At 43.2% G+C, this 20,494-nt stretch overlaps 1 protein-coding gene across 1 annotated transcript in view; it reads right to left on the bottom strand.

Moving 5' to 3' along the window:
- ABCA13 (ATP binding cassette subfamily A member 13) overlaps nt 1-20,494 on the bottom strand; it is a 262,933-nt gene that overhangs the window by 181,241 nt on the left and 61,198 nt on the right. Inside the window, 5 exon segments of the mRNA XM_029233962.1 lie at nt 3,396-3,466; nt 3,468-3,706; nt 5,043-5,219; nt 19,229-19,289; nt 19,291-19,320. Coding sequence (XP_029089795.1) covers nt 3,396-3,466; nt 3,468-3,706; nt 5,043-5,219; nt 19,229-19,289; nt 19,291-19,320 — 578 coding nt within the window.

Below are 20,494 nucleotides of genomic sequence, written 5' to 3'. Positions count from 1 at the left end.
ATTCACAAAAGTTGATTATATAATAGTTGCCAGAGAAAAATGCCATAAATTCAAAAAGTGGAAATGATAAACACAGTATTTTCTGATGGCAATGTACAAATTAGGATTTATTAGCAGTATTTGGCAATTTAGGGTATGATGCGATTTTTGGATTTTGTCAATCTGATTTTTAAAATGCTGTTGCAGACTAGTTTTAATTTGAATTTTTCTTACTATAAGTAAGTTGAGTAACTTCACATGCTTAAAATTCCTGAGAATTTCCACTTGGGAATTAAAAGACACTTAAACAGCTCTTGGGTCAAGAAGACAGCAGAAACCCATATTGCAAGTGTCTAGAAAACAATGAACTTTTAGTCGTATATCAGATCCATGGGACATAGTTGAAATAATGATTGAAAAGAAAAGTCATCACCTTAGGTCACTACACACATTAAAGGAAAAAACCACTAAAAATAATGTATCAAACGTGGGTCTCAGGTATCAGAGAAACAGCATAACACATTGAAGGTATATAAAAGTAAGGAAGTAATAAAAATAAAGACAGAACAAGTAAGTTAGAAAAGACAAAAAAAAAAAGAGAATTGATAAATAAAGTCCATGTGTGGTCCTTTGAAAAAAGTATCAACAGAACAAGAAAATAATGAAACTTTGTGTGCACCAAGTGAATTTTTAAAATGCAGAAGGAGGAAGCATGTTGAAGGTAGACTAACCACAGAAGGAGGGGATGAGGGAGAGGGAGAGGAACACAAGTGCTCTGCTCGACCTCAAATCCTCCCTCGGACCTTAGGGAAGAGACTGGTGTCTGACGTGGACGCGTGTGCCCCTCCACCAACTTCCCAACTGGGCGGTGAGAGGTCCTGTGACTCCCATCCCTGGGGAATCCCACAGGGGAGGGTGACTGCGGTTCTCCAGGCTCATACGGTCCTGGTAACCCCTGGTCTGCAAGCTCCCAGAAGGCAAGGACGACACCTTTTTCACCACCAAGTATGACAGTCACGTGCATACATGACACCAGCAAATGCTCCATAAATGGCTTCAAATGAAAAAACAGCACAAAAACTTTCTCTCTTAGCAAGATGTCATGAGTTCAAGGTCACGGAAGGGAAAAATGGTCACCAAACAAACAAACAAAAAACAACTGATGCTTTAGAAGAGGGTATGAAGTATGCCTTTTTTCTCTACTTTCTCAACTTTTGATAACCATTTGTCTACAAAGCTAACAATGAAAGGAGAAACATATTAAATCCAGGATGTCTAAGTGACCTCAGAAATAGGACTGTCTGTCACCGCCCTGTTATCAGGTCAGCATGAATCCGACAAATATGCCCCAGATTCTTCCGTGTATTTATCCCTACTCTGGAACCCAAACAAAAGCCCGTCAATAAACTTGGAAATTAGGAAATCCAACATTCTCATTTGTTTAAACCTTTTTAAAAGGTTACTCTGATCTTCATAAACATTTCGTTGTCTCCACGTCTTTTTCTGAAGGTGGCAAATCCCTGACTCGCATTTTTAATAACTCTTATTAACAGTGTTCCTCGGTGGCTTGTCTCTATTAGCAACGTCAGACAGAAAAGGATGAGCCTGTTGTATCAAAATCCCATATACAGGGACAGCCACGTGGAGAAATCAGCTTTTTTTTTTTAACACCTCTTTATTGGAGTATAATTGCTTTACAATGGTGTGTTAGTTTCTGCTCTATAACAAAGTGAATCAGTCATACATATACATATGTTCCCATATCTCTTCCCTCTTGCGTCTCCCTCCCTCCCACCCTCCCTATCCCACCCCTCTAGGTGGTCACAAAGCACGGAGCTGATCTCCCTGTGCTATGAGGCTGCTTCCCACTAGCTATCTATTTTACTTTTGGTAGTGTATATATGTCCATGCCACTCTCTCACTTTGTCACAGCTTACCCTTCCCCCTCCCCGTGTACTCAAGTCCATTCTCTACATCTGTGTCTTTATTCCTGTCCTGCCCCTAGGTTCCTCAGACCCGTTTTACCCAGCAATCCCACTACTGGGCATATACCCTGAGAAAACCATAATTCAAAAAGAGTCATGTACCACAATGTTCATTGAAGCTCTATTTACAATAGCCAGGACATGGAAGCAACCTAAGTGTCCACTGACAGATGAATGGGTAAAGAAGATGTGGCACATATATACAATGGAATATTACTCAGCCATAAAAATAAATGAAATTGAGTTATCTGTAGTGAGGTGGATGGACCTAGATTCTGTCATACAGAGTGAAGTAAGTCAGAAAGAGAAAAACAAATACTGTATGCTAACACATACATATGGAATCTAAAAAAGAAAAAAATGGCTCAGCTTTTGTTTTTGTCTCTTGAGATGCATGACTCCGGTGCCAGTGCAGGGTGGTGACCAACCCCCAGCCCCTCCCCACATCACCCCGGCTCTGCCTCCTGCCCTTCTCCCTCCATCCACCCCCTGCCCCCAGGACCCTGATCCCGGGCCCAGGACTATGCGGGCGGGGGGTACTGCTGAGAAGGACCGAAGCTTTCTCCCCACCCCGAACCTCAGGCCAGCGGGCTGATGCAGGTCCTGTGTCTCCACCGCCCTCCCCGGCACGGGAAGGAGTGAATCAGGGACCCTGAGGCTCACGTCTGGGCTGTGTCCTCCCACCAGCCTGTGCCGGAGTCACGCACAGAAGAGTGCGGCTCCCCAGCCGAGGGCAGGGTCTGCTGTCATCCTCCTCTTGCCCAGTCCTGCTTGCTGACCCATTTGGGAAAGTCAGGGAGGAGGGGGCTCGTGAATGCACCCCTTTCTGAACACAGCACCGCCCGGAACATTGCCCGGGTCTCGGCTCTGAAGCATCTTACACGGAAGGACGTCCCAAGGGTGAGCGCTGCCCCGAGTCCCTTCGACTGAGCTTCCCCTCGCTCTCACCCTGAGGGTGTCGGAGCTGCAGCCACCCGCTGAATCACCCAATTCAACTCGTGAGTGTTCTCGGATGACGCGACCTAAGAGGTCACCCGCCCCAGGCCTCTGGGAATCCCTCCATCCCTGCATGTGGGTGGCACAGGCCCAAACTGTAAGGATTTGGGCTGAAGAGGAAATAAGCTTCCTCTGATTCCCTAGTTCAGATGGGAGGAATCCCCCGTGAATATTATTCGTCAAATTTATTCTCAAGGGTGTCTGAAGCTACAGATGCCTGGTGTCAAATCTAACTGACCACATTATCTCCACAATTGTTCTTCTATCTGGATGGCTCAGCCTTAGGAAATTAAAAAGGAGAATGGATCGTCTCTAAATGCTCTTTGGTGGAAAGGCTATACAAAAGCTCCAGGATTTTTCTCCACCTGGTTTCCAAACGCAGGGCCTCTCCCACTGTCGGAGGCCCTCAGGAGCTCGGTCCCACCGGGTACTCACAGGTGGCTGGTGTGACACGGGTACGGGATGGCCTGCACCTGCACGGCCAGGTTCAGGGCCTCCTGCCCCATCTGTCTGCACTGAGATGATAGCTCTTTCGATCATGTCTTGCAACGGGACAAAGATGTAGTTATACTTGAACCCATCGGCTGGGAGGCTCCGAGGGTGGAACTTCCAGAAAGGGTTTTTCACCAGATCCGTCCTCAAGCTGTACAAAATGCTGGTCCGGATGCTGTACGTAACCTGGGGTGGCAGCTGGAGAGATTCTGAGCTGAGGTTCTTACCTGCTGAGGAACTGTTAAAAATGATACCTAAGGTCAGAAAAGGACAAACAAGGGGTCAGCACAACCTAGGAGCGGCTCGCACCACATCAGCATGGGTCTGACCGGAAGCCCCAGGACACTCAGCTCAGTGCCCCCGTTGAGAAAGGGGCTGCACCCCAGGGAGGGGGAGGCTGATTTTCTGTGTGACACAAGCCCTCGGCGCTGAGGTAGCACTAAGGCCTCCCAATTCCCAACTCCCTCCTAAAATTAAAAATCCTCTTTTTTATTTTAACAAAAACACACAGTGGTGTCATTAATACAAAGAAATGACTTGTTTTGCATTTTTGCAGGACTTGAAAAATTACATGAGGCCGCACAAATAATAGGATTTCCTTGTCTGTGATTACAGATGTCCCTAAGAACCGATGTCTTTGGATTCTGTGCTCTGCCACAGGAATTCTTCGCATTTCATGTACAAAGCTGCTTGTGGGCTGAATTCTGCCCTCCCAAAATTCATAAGTAGAAGTCCTCACCCCTAGCACTTCACAATGTGACCTTATTGGGAGATTTAGTGTTTACAGAGGTGACCAACTGAAAATGAGGTCACGGGATGTGCTCTAATGCGGCATGGCTGGTGTACTTAGAAGACAGGGAAGTGCAGACACAGACACGCACAGAGGGAAGATGAGGGAGCAGACAACCATCCATATGTCGAGGACAGAGGCTTCGGGGGGAGCCAGGCCTGCCCACACTTGGACTCCAGAATTATGAGAAAATAAATTTATGCTGTTTAAGCCACTTAGTCTGCAATTCTTTGTCACAGCAGCCTTAGCAAACTAATACAAAGCCAAATAAAAACAATTCACTGTTTATTCAAAAGGAATACATCATATTTATGTTGAATAAGTGAACAACTGATCGAAAGACTTGAACTGGCCACTGTCTCTTCTCCCCTGACCCTAGGACATCCAGATATACCTGATAAAAATAAAAGGGATGGAAGAAATCAGAGTGCAGCTTTAATCAAGAAAAATATAACCTATCACATGAGATTTAACCATAAACTGGTAAACTAGTCCCGTAAACTGGTAAACATGGATGCAGGGAATAGCACTGGGCCTCGGATGACGTACGAGGCCCATCTTTTCACCAACTCAAGGGGACCAGTTCTGCCTTGTTCATTTTACCCAGAAAGCACTGTTTTCTACCTGTGATAAGACACGTTTGGGGAGAAATATGCAAATATTGCCTTTATGAGCATGTGTGTTCACTGAATACTTACTGGCCAAGAAGCTGTTCTTCCGCATGAGGGCCTGTGTGACACGTTTGGGGAGAAATATGCAAATATTGCCTTTATGAGCATGTGTGTTCACTGAATACTTACTGGCCAAGAAGCTGTTCTTCCGCATGAGGGCCTGTGAGGTCGCCTCCAGGCAGGTGGCGGAGGTCAGGCCCTGGAAGAGGGTCACTAGGACACAGAAGGTCAGGTTGGCCAGGATGCGGCCCAGGGAGCGGAGGCGTCCAGCGCCCATGAGGTTCAGCATCTGGCCCAGCTTCCCTCCTGAGGACATGGAAACGAGGACATGGCAACTCTTCTCTGGGCACAGCGCGTATCCTTCCCAAGGCAGGGACTTTGCAAATAAATTCCTTCATGAGAAAATTTATTCAGAAGAGTCCAATTCCGTTCCACGCAAAATCTGCTACTTATTTGCTGAGTGCAAACTCCACCTTTCCTATATGGTCCCTGTAATGCTGATACTTACATGTAAATGGAAAGAAAACAGTTAAATCATAGAAGGTGAGGTTGCAGACCACAGCTAAGTCAACAGCAGGAGCCGGAAAGAATGAACAACAGAGGGAAGGACGTGTGAGAGACACGGCTGGAGTAACCCAGCTCCAAGCAGAGAGGGTGGCCCTGTCCCCCTCAGTACCTGCCCACTGGGCAGCGGTGGCAGCAAAGGGGACAAGATCCAGCTTTGCCCCCATAGCACCTCTCCTGTGATTCCATGTTTACCCTGGAAAGTTATCTTATCCGTCAAAGTTTGTTTCTTCATCTGCAGTGTGAAGAAAGCAGAATCCCCTGCGGGATTGTCCTAAGGATTAAGCCAAGTACCTCGTGTGTGTAAGTGCTTACTGAGGGCATCCTGTTGTCATGGTTACAGCTGCTGAAGAGGAGAGCTAGGCGCCAGCCAGTTATCCTAATTTAATTCCTCCCGATGAAACTAAGCTCAACAACTAGAAAACAGGAGACCAAAAAGTGCATTCCACGCTCTGAGGGGCTCTGAGTGTTTGGGATTTTTGTTTTCTTGTCTTTGATAGAGAATTGGAAAGTGTTCAATTTTACAGGATGGGGCAAACCGGGAGCATTTCTGTATTGCTGATCATTTGTCCTTTGAATGTGTGCTCTACAGGCTCACCCAGTAAGTTTGCTGACGACTTCACTGTGTTAATTCCAGAGGCTTCATGGAATAAGGAGTGACCTGGCCTCCACAGAGTGTGACTTTAATTGTGTTCCAGGGACAGAACCAAAGCTGCTTATAAAAGGCTTTGCATAGCTGAATCGTTCATATAATTGACTATATCCATGTGTGTGTATACGTGTGTGCATGTGCATGTGTGTGTACATGTGTAATGTCAGGAATTAGAAAAGCAGTTCCACACAAAAATTCCGTGGGCTTTAGCACCCCTTGCAGAGGCCCTTGCCCGAGAAGAAGGCAGCAGCAGCTCTTTGGTAAGAGCTCTCGCTCAGTGGAGTGAATGTAACACAAGTAGTTGCTCAAGTCTCCACCACATGTCCTCTGACTCTGGACTCCTCAGTGCCCTCCCCGACCCGACGGGGGCGCTGGGGTGGGGGGCACCTCCACAGGAAAGGATGGAAAACAGGACAGGGACACAAAGGTCCATCGTGAGAGGACTAGACCAGGCCGCTTCTCTCTCCTGTGTCCCCATCAAACCTAAGAGGTAGTTAAAGACAGGCCGAGAGGAAACACACAGGTCAGTGGAGCAGAAGGTGTGGGAAGGCCCCAGCTGGCAAGGGCAGCAAGAATCGGAGGCTCACACATGCACGGGGTAAAAGACTCTGCAAGGATTCCAGCCGAGCTCTGGCCACGAGAAGCTGTGCATTGTCCCCATTTGACATCTACAGCTGACGACCTGAGACACGCTGGCGTTAGCCATGGCCAACTAGGGGGTTTGAGATCCCCTGTTTCTAGCCCTAAACATGATGTCCAACAATTGCCTCCATCCTATTTCGTCTCTTCTAAATGAGGGACAGCTTCTCGACATTTGGGGCCATAGCTATATGTTAGGGGAGGCTGTCCTGTACATCACAGGGTGTTTAGGAACATTCCTGGTTGGGAGCATCTCACCAGCTGTGACAACAAGAAATGGCTCCAGACCTTGCCAAATGCCCCAGGGGACAAACTCCCCCTCAGCTGAGAACCACTGATGGAAACAGAGTCCCGATAAGCTCCCTGCACATGAAAAACATCCTATCAGGCTTCAGTGCCTCATTCTTCACCTCAACAGACAGTTAAGGAAACTCTCCAACATGAAAGGGAGAACTCAAAATAAATGAATAGAGCTAGACCTTCAAGGTGACAGAGGAATAAGATGTGGAGATCACCTTCCTCCCCAGAAATATATCAAAACTACATCTACATGTGGAACAACTCCTACAGAACACCTACTGGATGCTGGCAGAAGACCTCAGACCTCCCACAAGGCAAGAAACTTCCCACGTACCTGGGTAGGGCAAAAGAAAAAAGGAAAAACAGAGACAAAAGAATAGGGATGGGACCTGCACCAGTGGGAGAGTGCTGTGAAGGAGGAAAGGTTTCCACACACTAGGAAGCTCCTTCACAGGCGAACACTGCGGGTGGCAGAGGGGGGAGCTTCGGAGCCACGGAGGAGAACGCAGCAACAGGGGTGCAGAGGGCAAAGCGGGGAGATGCCCGCACAGAGGATCGGTGCCGACCAGCACTCACAAGCCTGAGAGGCTTGTCTGCTCACCTGCCGGGATGGGCGGGCCTGGGAGCTGAGGCTCGGGGTTCGGAGGTCAGATCCCAGGGACAGGACTGGGGTTGGCTGTGTGAACACAGCCTGAATGGGGCCAGTGCACCACAGCTAGCCAGGAGGGATTCTGGGGAAAAGTCTGGAACTGCCTAAGAGGCAACAGACCATTGTTTTGGGGTACACGAGAAGAGGGGATTCGGAGCACCGCCTAAACAAGCTCCAGAGACGGGCGCGAGCCGCAGCTATCAGCACAGACACCACAGACGGGCATGAGACGCTAAGGCTGCTGCTGCAGCCACCAAGAAGGCTGTGCAGCCCGCCACTGCCAGGGTCCCGTGATCCAGGGACAACTTCCCCGGGAGAACACACGGTGCACCTCAGGCTGGTGCAACGTCACGCCGGCCTCTGCTGCTGCAGGCTCGCCCCGCATCCGTACCCCTCCCTCCGCCCAGCCTGAGTGAGCCAGAGCTCCCGAAGCAGCTGCTCCTTTAACCCCGTCCTGTCTGAGTGAAGAACAGAGGCCCTCAGGTGACCTACATGCAGAGGTGGGACCAAATCCAAAGCTGAACCACAGGAGCTTTGCAAACAAAGAAGAGGGAAGTTTCTCCCAGCAGCCTCAGGAGCAGTGGATTAAATCCCCACAATCAACTGGATGGACCTGCATCTGTGGAATACCTGAATAGACAACAGATCATCCCAAATTGAGGAGGTGGACTTTGGGAGCAACTGTAGACTTGGGGTTTGCTGTCTGCGACTGACTGGTTTCTGGCCTCATGTTTACCTTAGTTTAATATTTAGAGCTTATTATCATTGGTGGATTTGTTTACTGATTTGGTTATTCTCTTCTGTTTTTTCTTATATATAGATACATATTTTTTTCCTTTTTCTCTTTTTGTGAGTGTGTATGTGTATGCTTCTTTGTGTAATTTTGTCTGTATAGCTTTGCTTTTACCATTTGTCCTAGGGTTCTCTTTGTTTTCTTTTGTTCTTTTTTTGTTTTTTTATAGTATAGTTTTTAGTGCTTGTTATCATTGGTGGATTTGTTTTTTGGTTTGGTTGCTCTCTTCTTTCTTTCTTTCTATTTTTTTCTCTCTTTTCTTCTGAGCCATGTGGCTGACAAGATCTTGGTGTTCCGGCTCGACGTCAGGCCTAAGCCTCTGAGATGGGAGAGCCGAGTTCAGATCATTGGTCCACCAGAGACCTCCCGGCTCCATGTAATATCAAACGGCAAAAGTTCTCCCAGAGATTTCCATCTCAATGCTAAGACACAGCTCCACTCTATGACCAGCAAGCTACAGTGCTGGACGCTCTATGCCAAACAACTAGCATGACAGAAAAACAACCCCACCCATTAGCAGAGAGGATGACTAAAATCATAATAAGGTCATGGACACCCCAAAACACACCACTCGATGTGGTCCTCCCACCAGAAAGACAAGATCCAGCCTCATCCACCAGAAGACAGACACCAGTACCCTCCACCAGGAAGCCTACACAACCCACTGAACCAACCTTAGCCACTGGGGACAGACACCAAAAACAACGGGAACTATGAACCTGCAGCCTGCAAAAAGGAGACCCCGAACACAGTAAGATAAGCAAAATGAAAAGACCAGAGAAACACACAGCAGATGAAGGAGCAAGATAAAAACCCACCAGACCAAACAAATGAAGAGGAAATAGGCAGTCTACCTGAAAACGAATTCAGAATAATGATAGTAAAGATATCCAAAATCTTGGAAACAGAATGGAGAAAATAACAAGAAACGTTTAACAAGGTCCTAGAAGAACTAAACAGTGAACAAACAAGGATGAACAACACAATAAATGAAATCAAAAATTCTCTACAAGGAATCAATAGCAGAATAACTGAGGCAGAAGAATGGTGAAGTGACCTGGAAGATGAAATAGTGGAAATAACTACCGCAGAGCAGAATAAAGAAAAAAGAATGAAAATAATTGAGGACAGTCTCAGAGACCTCTGGGACAACATTAAATTCACCAACATTCGAATTATAGGGGTGCCAGAAGAAGAAGAGGAAAAAAAAGGGACTGAGAGAATATTTGAAGAGATTATAGTTGAAAACTCTCATAATATGAGAAAGGAAATGATCAAGTCCAGGAAGTGCAGAGACTCTCATACAGGGTAAATCCAAGGAGAAACATGCCAAGACACATATTAATTAAACTATCAAAAATTAAATACAAAGAAAAAGTATTAAAAGCAGCAAGGAAAAAGCAACAAATAACATACAAGGGAATCCCCATAATGTTAGCAGCTGATCTTTCAGCAAAAACTCTGCAAGCCAGAAAGGAGTGGCAAGACATAATTAAAGTGATGAAAGGGAAAAACCTACAACCAAGATTACTCTACCCAGCAAGGATCTCATTCACATTCAACAGAGAAATTAAATAAAACCTTTACAGACAAGTAAAAGCTAAGAAAATTCAGCACCACCAAACCAGCTTTACAACAAATGCTAAAGGAACTTCTCTAGGCAGGAAACACAAGAGAAGGAAAAGACCTACAATGACAAACCCAAAACAATTAAAAAATGGTAATAGGAACATACATATCAATAACTACTTTAAATGTAAATGGATTAAATGCTCTAACCAAAAGACATAGGCTGGCTGAAGGGATACAAAAATGAGACCTGTACATATGTTGTCTAAAAGAGACCCACTTCAGACCTAGGGACACATACAGACTTGAGATAAAGGGGATGGAAAAAGATATTTCATGCAAATGGAAATCAAAAGAAAGCTGGAGTAGCAATTCTCATCTCAGACAAAATAGACTTTAAAATAAAGACTATTACTGGGCTTCCCTGGTGGCGCAGTTGTTGAGAGTCCGCCTGCCGATGCAGGGGACACGGGTTCGTGCCCTGGTCCGGGAAGATCCCACATGCCGCGGAGCGGCTGGGCCCGTGAGCCATGGCCGCTGAGCCTGCGCGTCCGGACCGTGCTCCGCAACGGGAGAGGCCACAACAGTGAGAGGCCCGCATACCGCAAAAATAAAATAAAATAAAATAAAATAAAGACTATTACAAAAGACAAAGAGGACACTACATTATAATCAAGGGATCAAACCAAGAAGATGATATAACAATGGTAAATATTTATGTACCCAACGTGAGGGTCGCACCTCAATACATAAGGCAAATGCTAACAGGCATAAAAGGGGAAATCAACAGTAACACATTCTTAGTAGGGGACTTTAACACCCCACTTTCACCAATGGACAGATCATCCAAAATGAAAATAAATAAGGAAACACAAGCTTTAGCTGATACATTAAACAAGATGGACTTAATTGATATTTATAGGACATTCCATTCAAAAACAACAGAATACACTTTCTTCTCAAGTGCTCAAGGAACATTTTCCAGGATAGATCATATATTGGGTCACAAATCAAGCCTTGGTAAATTTAAGAAAATTGAAATCATATCAAGTATATTTTCCAACCACAATGTTATGAGACTAGACATCAATTACAGGAAAAAAAATCTGTGAAACATACAGGCACATGGAGGCCACACAATACACTACTGAATAGCCAAGAGATGACTGAATAAATCAGAGAGGAATCAAAAAATATCTAGAAACAAATGACAATGAAAACATGACAACCCAAAACCTATTGGATGCAGCAAAAGCAGTTCTAAGAGGGAAGTTTATAGCAATACACTCCTACCTCAAGAAACAAGAAAAATCTCAAATAAACAACCTAACCTTACACCTAAAGCAATTAGAGAAAGAAGAACAAAAAAAATCCAAAAGTTAGCAGAAGGAAAGAAATCATAAGATCAGACCAGAAATAATTGATATTTATAGGACATTTCATCTAAGTCCATTGTGTTTAATGTATCATTTAAATAAATGAAGGAAACAATAGCAAAGATCAATAAAACTAAAAGCTGGTTCTTTGAGATGATAAAAAATATCGATAAACCACTAGCCAGACTCATCAAGAAAAAAAAGGGAGAAGACTCAAATCAGTAGAATTAGAAATGAAAAAGGAGAAGGAACCACTGACACTGCAGAAATACAAAAGATCCTGAGAGATTACTACAAGCAACTGTATGCCAAAAAATTGGACAACCTGGAAGATATTGACAAATTCTTAGAAAAGCACAGCCTTCCGAGACTGATCCAGGAAGAAATAGAAAATATACACAGACCAATCACAAGCACTAAAATTGAAACTGTGATTAAAAATTTTCCAACAAACAAAAGCCTGGGACCAGATGGCTTCACAGGCAAATTCTATCAAACATTTAGAGAAGAGCCAACACCTATCCTTCTCAAACTCTTCCAAAATATAGTAGAGGGAGGAACACTCCCCAACTCATTCTACAAGGCCACCATCACCCTGATACTAAAAACAGACAAAGATAGCACAAAAAACGAAAACTACAGGCCAATATCACCGATGAACATGGATGCAAAAGTCCTCAACAAAATACTAGCAAACAGAATCCAACAACACATTAAAAGGAACGTACAACATGATCAAGTGGGGTTTATCCAAGGAATGTAAAGGTTCTTCAATATATGCAAATCAATCAATGTGATAAAGCATATTAAAAAACTGAAGGAGAAAAAGCATATGATCATCTCAACAGATGCAGACAAAGCTTTCAACAGAATTCAACACCCATTTATGATAAAAACCCTCCAGAAAGTAGGCATAGAGGGAACTTTTCTCAACATAATAAAGGCCATATATGACAAACCCACAGCCAACATTATCCTCAATGGTGAAAAACTGAAACCATTCCCACTAAAGATCAGGAACAAGACAAGTTTGCCCACTCTCACCACTATTATTCAACATAGTTTTGGGCGTTTTAGCCAACGCAATCAGAGAAGAAACAGAAATAAAAGGAATCCAAATCAGAAAATAAGTACAACTGTCACTGTTTGCAAATGACATGATACTATACATAGAGAATCCCAAAGATGCTACCAGAAAACTACTAGAGCTAATCAATGAATTTGGGAAAGTAACAGGATACAAAATTAATGCACAGAAATCTCTTGCATTTCTATATACTACTGATGAAAAATCTGAAAGTGAAATTAAGAAAACACTCCCATTTACCACTGCAACAAAAATAATAAAATATCTAGGAATAAACCTACCTAAGGAGACAAAAGACCTGTATGCAGAAAACTATGACACTGATGAAAGAAATTAAAGATGATACAAACAGATGGAGAGATTTACCATGTTCTTGGATTGGAAGAATCAACATTGTGAAAATGACTATACTACCCAAAACAATCTACAGATTCAGTGCAATACCTATAAAACTACCACTGGCATTTTTCACAGAACTAGAACGGAAAATTTCACAATGTGTATGAACACACAAAAGACCCCGAATAGCCAAAGCAATCTTGAGAAAGAAAAACGGAGCTGGAGGAATCAGGCTCCTGGACTTCAGACTACACTACGAACCTACAGTAATCAAAACAGTATGGTACTGGCACAAAAACAGAAATATAGATCAATGGAACAGGATAGAAAGCCCAGAGATAAATATACGGACATTTGGTCACCTTATCTTTGATAAAGGAGGCAAGAATATACAATGGAGAAAAGACAGACTCTTCAGTAAGTGGTGCTGGGAAAACTGGAAAGCTACATGTAAAAGAATGAAATTAGAACACTCCCTAACACCATACACAAAAATAAACTCAAAATGGAGTAAAGACCTAAATGTAAGGCCAGACACTATCAAAATCTTAGAGGAAAACATAGGCAGAACACTCTATGACATAAATCACAGCAAGATGTTTTTGGACCCACCTCCTAGAGAAATGGAAATAAAAACAAACAAATGGGGCCTAATGTAACTTAAAGGAAACCATAAACAAGACAAAAAGACAACTCTCAGAATGGGAGAAAATATTTGCAAATGACAACGGATTAATCTCCAAATTTACAAATAACTCATGCAGCTCAATATCAAAAAACAAACAACCCAATCAAAACATGGGCAGAAGACCTAAACAGACATTTCTCCAAAGAAGATATACAGACTGCCAACAAACACATGAAAGGATGCTCAACATCACTCATCATTAGAGAAATGAAATCAAAACTACAATGAGGTATCACCTCACACCAGTCAGAATGGCCATCATCTTAAAATCTACAAACAATTAATGCTGGAGAGGGTGTGGAGAAAAGGCAACACTCTTGCACTGTTTGGTGGGAATGTAAATTGATACAGCCACTATGGAGAACAGTATGGAGGTTCCTTAAAAAGCTAAAAATAGAACTACCATATGACCCAGCAATCCCACTCCTGGGCATATACCCTGAGAAAACCATAATTCCAAAAGGGTCATGTACCCCAGTGTTCATAGTTCAAAAAGAGTCATGTACCCCAGTGTACATGACTAGCCAGGACATGGAAGAGCCAGGACATGGAAGCAACCTAAGTGTCCATCGACAGATGAATGGATAAAGAAGACATGGCACATATATAGAATGGAATATTACTCAGCCATAAAAAGAAATGAAATTGAGTTATTTGTAGTGAGGCAGATGGACCTAGAGTCTGTCATACAGAGTGAAGTAAGTCAGAAAGAGAAAAACAAATACCATATGCTAACACATATATACGGAATTTTTTTAAAAATGGTTCTGAAGAACCTAGGCGCAGGACAGGAATAAAGACGCAGATGTAGAGAATGGACTTGAGGACACGGGGAGGGGGAAGGGTACGCTGGGGTGAGGTGAGAGAGTAGCATTGACATATATACACTACCAAATGTAAGATAGAAAGCTAGTGGGAAGCAGCCGCATAGCACAGGGAGATCAGCTCGGTGCTTTGTGACCACCTAGAGGCATGGGATAGGGAGGGTGGGAGGGAGACGCAAGAGGGAGGGGATATGAGGATATATGTATATGTATATCTGATTCACTTTGTTATAAAGCGGAAACTAACACTCCATTGTAAATATAATAATACTCCAATAAAGATGTTAAAAAAATAAAAATAAAAAACAATGATCAAAAATTGAACCTAAAGGTAGAGATGACATTTTTTTAATACAGGTGAGGAATTCAAGGAAATGACAGGAAAATACCTGATACGTGGAAGAAGACTATATGCAGACTTAAAAGATCCGTTATTCAAGTCAGAATGATGGACAACTTGCTGAAGACACACAGCTAGAAATTGTGGATGATTTTTTTTAATCTGTGTGAAAGCTTCCAACAGCTACCAAGGCTACAAGGACTTGACGGTCTGAGGCCCTCAGGAGAGGGCACAGGAGTCTGGTACGTGGGATCCTAAGGATGGAGAACCTGAGCCTACTGGGTCCTGCGGGGCCTGAGTTCAGGGACTCGGGTGTGAGGGTCTAGGAAACACCCCAGTTTTATCTGAGACCCCTCCTCACCCTGACAGGACTACAGCAGCAGAGGAAAAGCTCCCAGTAAGACTGAACCTCCATCAATCAGCTCAGCCTCTGATCAGATTCAAGGACGTGGCCCCAGCCTAGCTCTCTGCAGGGAGCAGAAACACAGCATCAAGAGGAAAACAGCACCATCAAGGAAGAAAAATTTATTTTTACAATCTTCATACACAACGTCTGGTAGTCAATGAAAATGATTGGTATTTCTGAATTATTAAATATGATTAATATTGCAGTTAAAAATATGCACATCAGAAATCTTTGAACACAATTACCGAAAGTTAGATGAAAATAGGGAGAATTTCAGCAGAGAACTGAAAACTATTTTTTAAAAGAATCGAATTATAAGCTTAGATTGGGAAATGTGATAACTGAAATGAAAAACTCTCAGCTGAGGAGATAATTAGTGGATTTTTTAAAAGGTAAGAAAAAAATATGTCAAACTGAAGCACAGAGAGAAAGAAAAAGATGGGAAAACAAGAGAATAGGATATAACCAGCATATGGACACGGAAATTTTATCGTGTTTAACTGGAGTTTCAGAGGAGAACGGAGAGAGAACAGATCAGAAGTAATATTTTAAGAGATAATGACCAAGACTTTCCCAAAATGTAAGATATCAAGACACTGATTCAAGAAGTGCTGGAAAACCAAAGCGGGAAACTCGTGATGGAAAACACACCTCAGTAAGTCAGAGTGAGATGCTGTGGGGAGAAAAAAGAAAAATTTTAAATACAGAAGAAAATATAAATATCTCACGTTCTCAGTAGAAAATAAAATACAGCCTCAAAACAACTAAAGCCTCAACTGACAGAATTAAAGAGAAATAGACAAATCCACAATCAAAATAGGAAATAAAAACACACACTTCTAATAACTGATAGAACAGGCACACAAAAATCAGCAAGGATACAGAGGAGATGCACCCTCCAACCTAGAACCGCTACACGCAGGATGCAAAGCTGACCATGTGGGACGTTAACAAATTTCAAACAAATGAAATCATACTGACTGTACATTCTCTGACCACTGAGACCTAAAGCTAGAAGTAACACAAAGATAAACAGAAAATCCCAAATACTTCTAAATTAAGCTATAAAATTTCAAATAATTAGAGAATCAAAAGAATTACACTTCACTGAATGATAATGAAAACAGAACATATGAAAACCTGTGAGATGCAGTTAAGGCAATGCTCAGAGGGAAAAGAAGGGTCATGAATACATACAAGTATAAATTTAAATACATGAGAAAGAAGAAAAGGTAGAAATCAATCATCTAAGTATCTATCTCAAGAACTTACCAAAAAAAGAGCAGGGGGAGGTGACAAACCAAAGAAAGTAAAAGGCAAGAACCAATAAAGAAAAAAGCAGAAATCAATGAAATAGAAAGCAAACATAAAAAAGAAACAACAAAGCCAAATATTCATTTTTTTGAAAAGACTAGTAAAATTGATAATTCTCTGACCAAAAAAAGGGGAGAGACAGAAAACACAAATTAAATTTATCAAGAATGAAATACGGAATGTTTTTCACATATCCTTCAGGTATAAAAGTGAATTTACTGAGTAAAATTACTCAGGAAATTTTCCTCTCACGCACCCTTTTCCATAATTCTGAATATGAAGCAAGAAAACACGGTAATAAAGAAAAATGGGAGGATGGAGAAGGTAGGAAACGTAGCCTCCAGTGTGGGAGAAGAGACGGACACAGAGGTAGGCCGGCCCAGTGGGAGGGGAGGGGGGGGCCTGGCTGGGTGTCTGCATGAACAAAAGGACCCCAAGTCAAGGGGACATGTTGACAAACTGGGGGTAGGGGTGGGCGAATGGACAGCAAATGTTACACCTGAGAACAAGGTAATACGAATCTCTGGGGAAGGGGAACCCTGGGAAAAGGAAATTTCATTCTATGTACCACGTGGCTCTGCATTGGGTGACATGTATCCAGTCCCAACGCTTCACGACGTAACTAAAATGGACACATAACCTTCATGGGGCGGGGAAAACGACCTGGAGAAATCAATGATTATTCCTAAAATGAATAGATCGAGAAACACTAGTGTAAGCACAGTGTTCAAAGATGTAGCAACCAATCCAGAAGAAACAGTCACACAACTTTAAAGCAGTTCACGCTAGGGACCCTCGGTAACAGAGCCAATTTCTATGAACAGTTTACAAAATGATATGGACAGTATGACCATTTTTACAAAAATATATGCACCTAAGTTCATATAAGCCATATAATTACTTCTGAAAAATTACTCCAAGGCTTCTACAATGACTGTCTCTGAGGATGAGATTATGGGTAGATTGCTTTTCTGGTTTATTTGTATTTTCTATCACTTCCACAACAGACAATTACTTCTGTAATAAGCAAAAAGTTATTTTTTAAAAGTTAAATAATCAAGAAAAACAAAAGCATGATTGGGTAAACATTCCCAGGAACCGCATCAACGAACCTTCAAGTAGTCATTCTGCCCCAGTCTCCAGCGACTAGGAATAGGCAATTTCAGAAGGATGCCCAGAGTAAGGTGAGTTAACTCTTTAACCAGGGAGTTACAAAAGGAGACGTGCATCTAGAGGGTTCCCAAGCCCCCGGCACACCTGCGCCATGGACAGGCCTGCGTTCACACCTGGCCTGCTCCCAGAGGGCTGTGCAGAGTCAGATGGAAGACGACCATCATTCTCCACCTCAACAAGAGGGGCTTCACCTTGGGTGAGGCAGTGAGAAGGGAGGAATCACACCTCACAGGTCTCAAAATTCCATCTGAATCCCACACTCTGGGTCCAGATACATTTGTAGGAAAAGCTCAGTGTCTGAATTTCTGTTACTGTTTTTCCCGCCAACTTTATAGTAGAAGTTTACACGAGGGAAAACCTGTTCAAAGGTGGTGTGCGTTCTCAGCGAGGAGCTGGAGGATCCCTGGGCCCTCTGGCCGCGAGGTGACCTGCCAGCGGGGCTGCAGGTGCAGAGTACTAAGAGCCTCTGCGGCGCGACAGGAAGCCTCTGGTCCTCCCCCCACCGCTCAGGATGAAGCCGCTGCTGTAACGAGCTTTCCAGAACTACTGCGCTTGTAAGTGTGCTTTAGCTACGTGAAAACACCATTCAAGGCAGTAACGTTTATTTATTTACTTACTTACTTATTTATTTATTTTTTGCCGTCCGCGGGGCTCTCACCGCTGCGGCCTCTCCCGTTGCGGAGCACAGGTTCCGGACGCGCAGGCCCAGCGGCCACGGCTCACGGGCCCAGCCGCTCCACGGCGTGTGGGATCTTCCCGGACCGGGGCACGAACCCGTGTCCCCTGCATCGGCAGGCGGACTTTCAACCACTGCACCACCAGGGAAGCCCAGTAACATTTATTTTAAAATACTATTAAACTTTCTAAAGTAGTAAATTCGCCAGAAAATTTTTTTTTCATAAAGGGAAGTATTGTGCCTAATATATCACCTTGCCCTCCACTAACCCTCGTGCTCCAAGCAGACGCCAGCCCTCGCCCTGGGTGCAGGCACAGTGGCAGGTGCCGGGGGCCTCAGACGGCCTGACACCCTTCCTTCCCTCCCAGAGCTCTTTCTTTCTTCCATTCTGCCATCCCTCTGGCCTAGCCCCCTGGAAGAATCCCTGGGATGCGCCTGCCAAACCACCGCGCGGGGGCTGGGGGTCTCCAGATTCTCGCTCAGAGCCTGACTCTCCTGCGTGTTCAGAAAATGGCTGTTGAACATCTAAATGAAGTCACCGATTAATAAACTACAAACATGCGATAAACGTTTGCTGATTGATGAATTTTTTTTATCTAAGTTTCAGATCTTCAAATCAATTAACTGCTTTCAATTGACTATTAACTCAATGATAGCAATTTCTTTTATAAAATTGTGTTATAACTCACAATTCCTGTATTTACATCAAAGGCCTTCCTTTTTAACTAAGTTCCTTACTATTCGAGCCCTGAGTCAGCAAATCGGAAAACTTCAGTTATGAACAAACTTGGGGAGTATATTTAACTCAAGCTCTGCATCTCAAAGACAAGAAACCAGAAACTGGGGGAGGAAGCAGTGACTCATCAGTGTCACCTAGAAACTTCATGGCCTGATGATGGATCCACCGCAACGCCCGCTGCACTTACCGAGTGTCTGGAGCTTTTCCGTCCATTTGTCTACATCAATGTGCAGCTGGCTTTCTACAAAGGCTTCTTATAAATTTGTTTTTCAGGGCTTCCTAAAGGAACATAATGTAGTTTAACAAAACTAATCTCACCATTCCTCTTGTTGAATAATACTTGTTAGGTTTATTCCAAGTTTCATGATACAGGAAAAAGGCACAAAAAGTGCAAAGAGGTTCTAAAACATCCCAGTAAATAGGATTACATTTGCGTAGGAGTTTATCTTGAAAAACAAAAGTAAACAATTGGGGATATAATTGTATGAATAAATATGCACTAATACTGAAAACAAAGAATGAATTAAGTGTTGATTTTTTGGTAAAACTTTCTAATAGAACTATATGGTGACCCTTTAAATAAATCTTTTATATTGCCTTTTCTGTGGGCCGGTTATAAAGAGGGGGTCACTGTTACAAGAACACTGATGAAAGGTTCAGCATTTTCCCACACCCTCTCTTAAACGTGCAGTATTCAAAGCCTTATCTTTGGAAGCATGTTTCATATCATCATCTGTATCTTTCTTCTTTCACTATTGATGGTTCAACTCCACCTCATCTGTCAAAGGCTGCACTGTGGAAGGTTCTCCAAGATTACTCCCATCAGCTTGATGGCACCTTGCATACTAATTCTGCAGCTGGCACACATACACCCGCAGTGTGCTGCCACGTACCTACAATAAGCAACAATCTACTGAGGGTGGAACACAGATGCAGTGGGGCCAATGCCAGGATTAAGCAAAGGGGGGAATCTCTTTTTCTTTTAATTTTTATTGGAGTATAGCTGCTTTACAATGTTGTGTTAGTTTCTGCTGGTCAGCAAAGTGAATCAGCTCTCTCTCTCTCTCTCTCTCTCTCTCTCTCTCTCTCTCTCTCTCTCTCTATATATATATATATATATATATATATATATATATCTTCACTCCCTTTAGGTCACCAAAGAGCATTGAGTAGAGTTCTCTGTGCTGTACAGTAGGTTCTCACTAGTTATCTACCTTATACATAGTATCAATATTGTATATAGGTCAATCCCAATCTCCCAACTCAACCCAATCTCCCCCTTCCCCCTTGGTATCCATACGTTTGTTCTCTATGTCTGTGTCTCTATTTCTCCTTTGTAAAAAAGATCATCTATACCATTTTTTTCAGATTCCACATATATGTGTTAACATATGGCATTTGTTTTTCTCTTTCTGTCTTACTTCACTCCATATGACAGACTCTAGGTCCATCC

Source organism: Monodon monoceros, unplaced genomic scaffold (genome assembly GCF_005190385.1).
Source record: "Monodon monoceros isolate NGI ecotype Baffin Bay Population unplaced genomic scaffold, NGI_Narwhal_1 Super_Scaffold_2, whole genome shotgun sequence".
Taxonomy (NCBI): Eukaryota; Metazoa; Chordata; class Mammalia; order Artiodactyla; family Monodontidae; genus Monodon; species Monodon monoceros.
The sequence above is the reverse complement of the archived record's forward strand: the minus strand, read 5'-3'. Positions and strand labels throughout refer to the sequence as shown.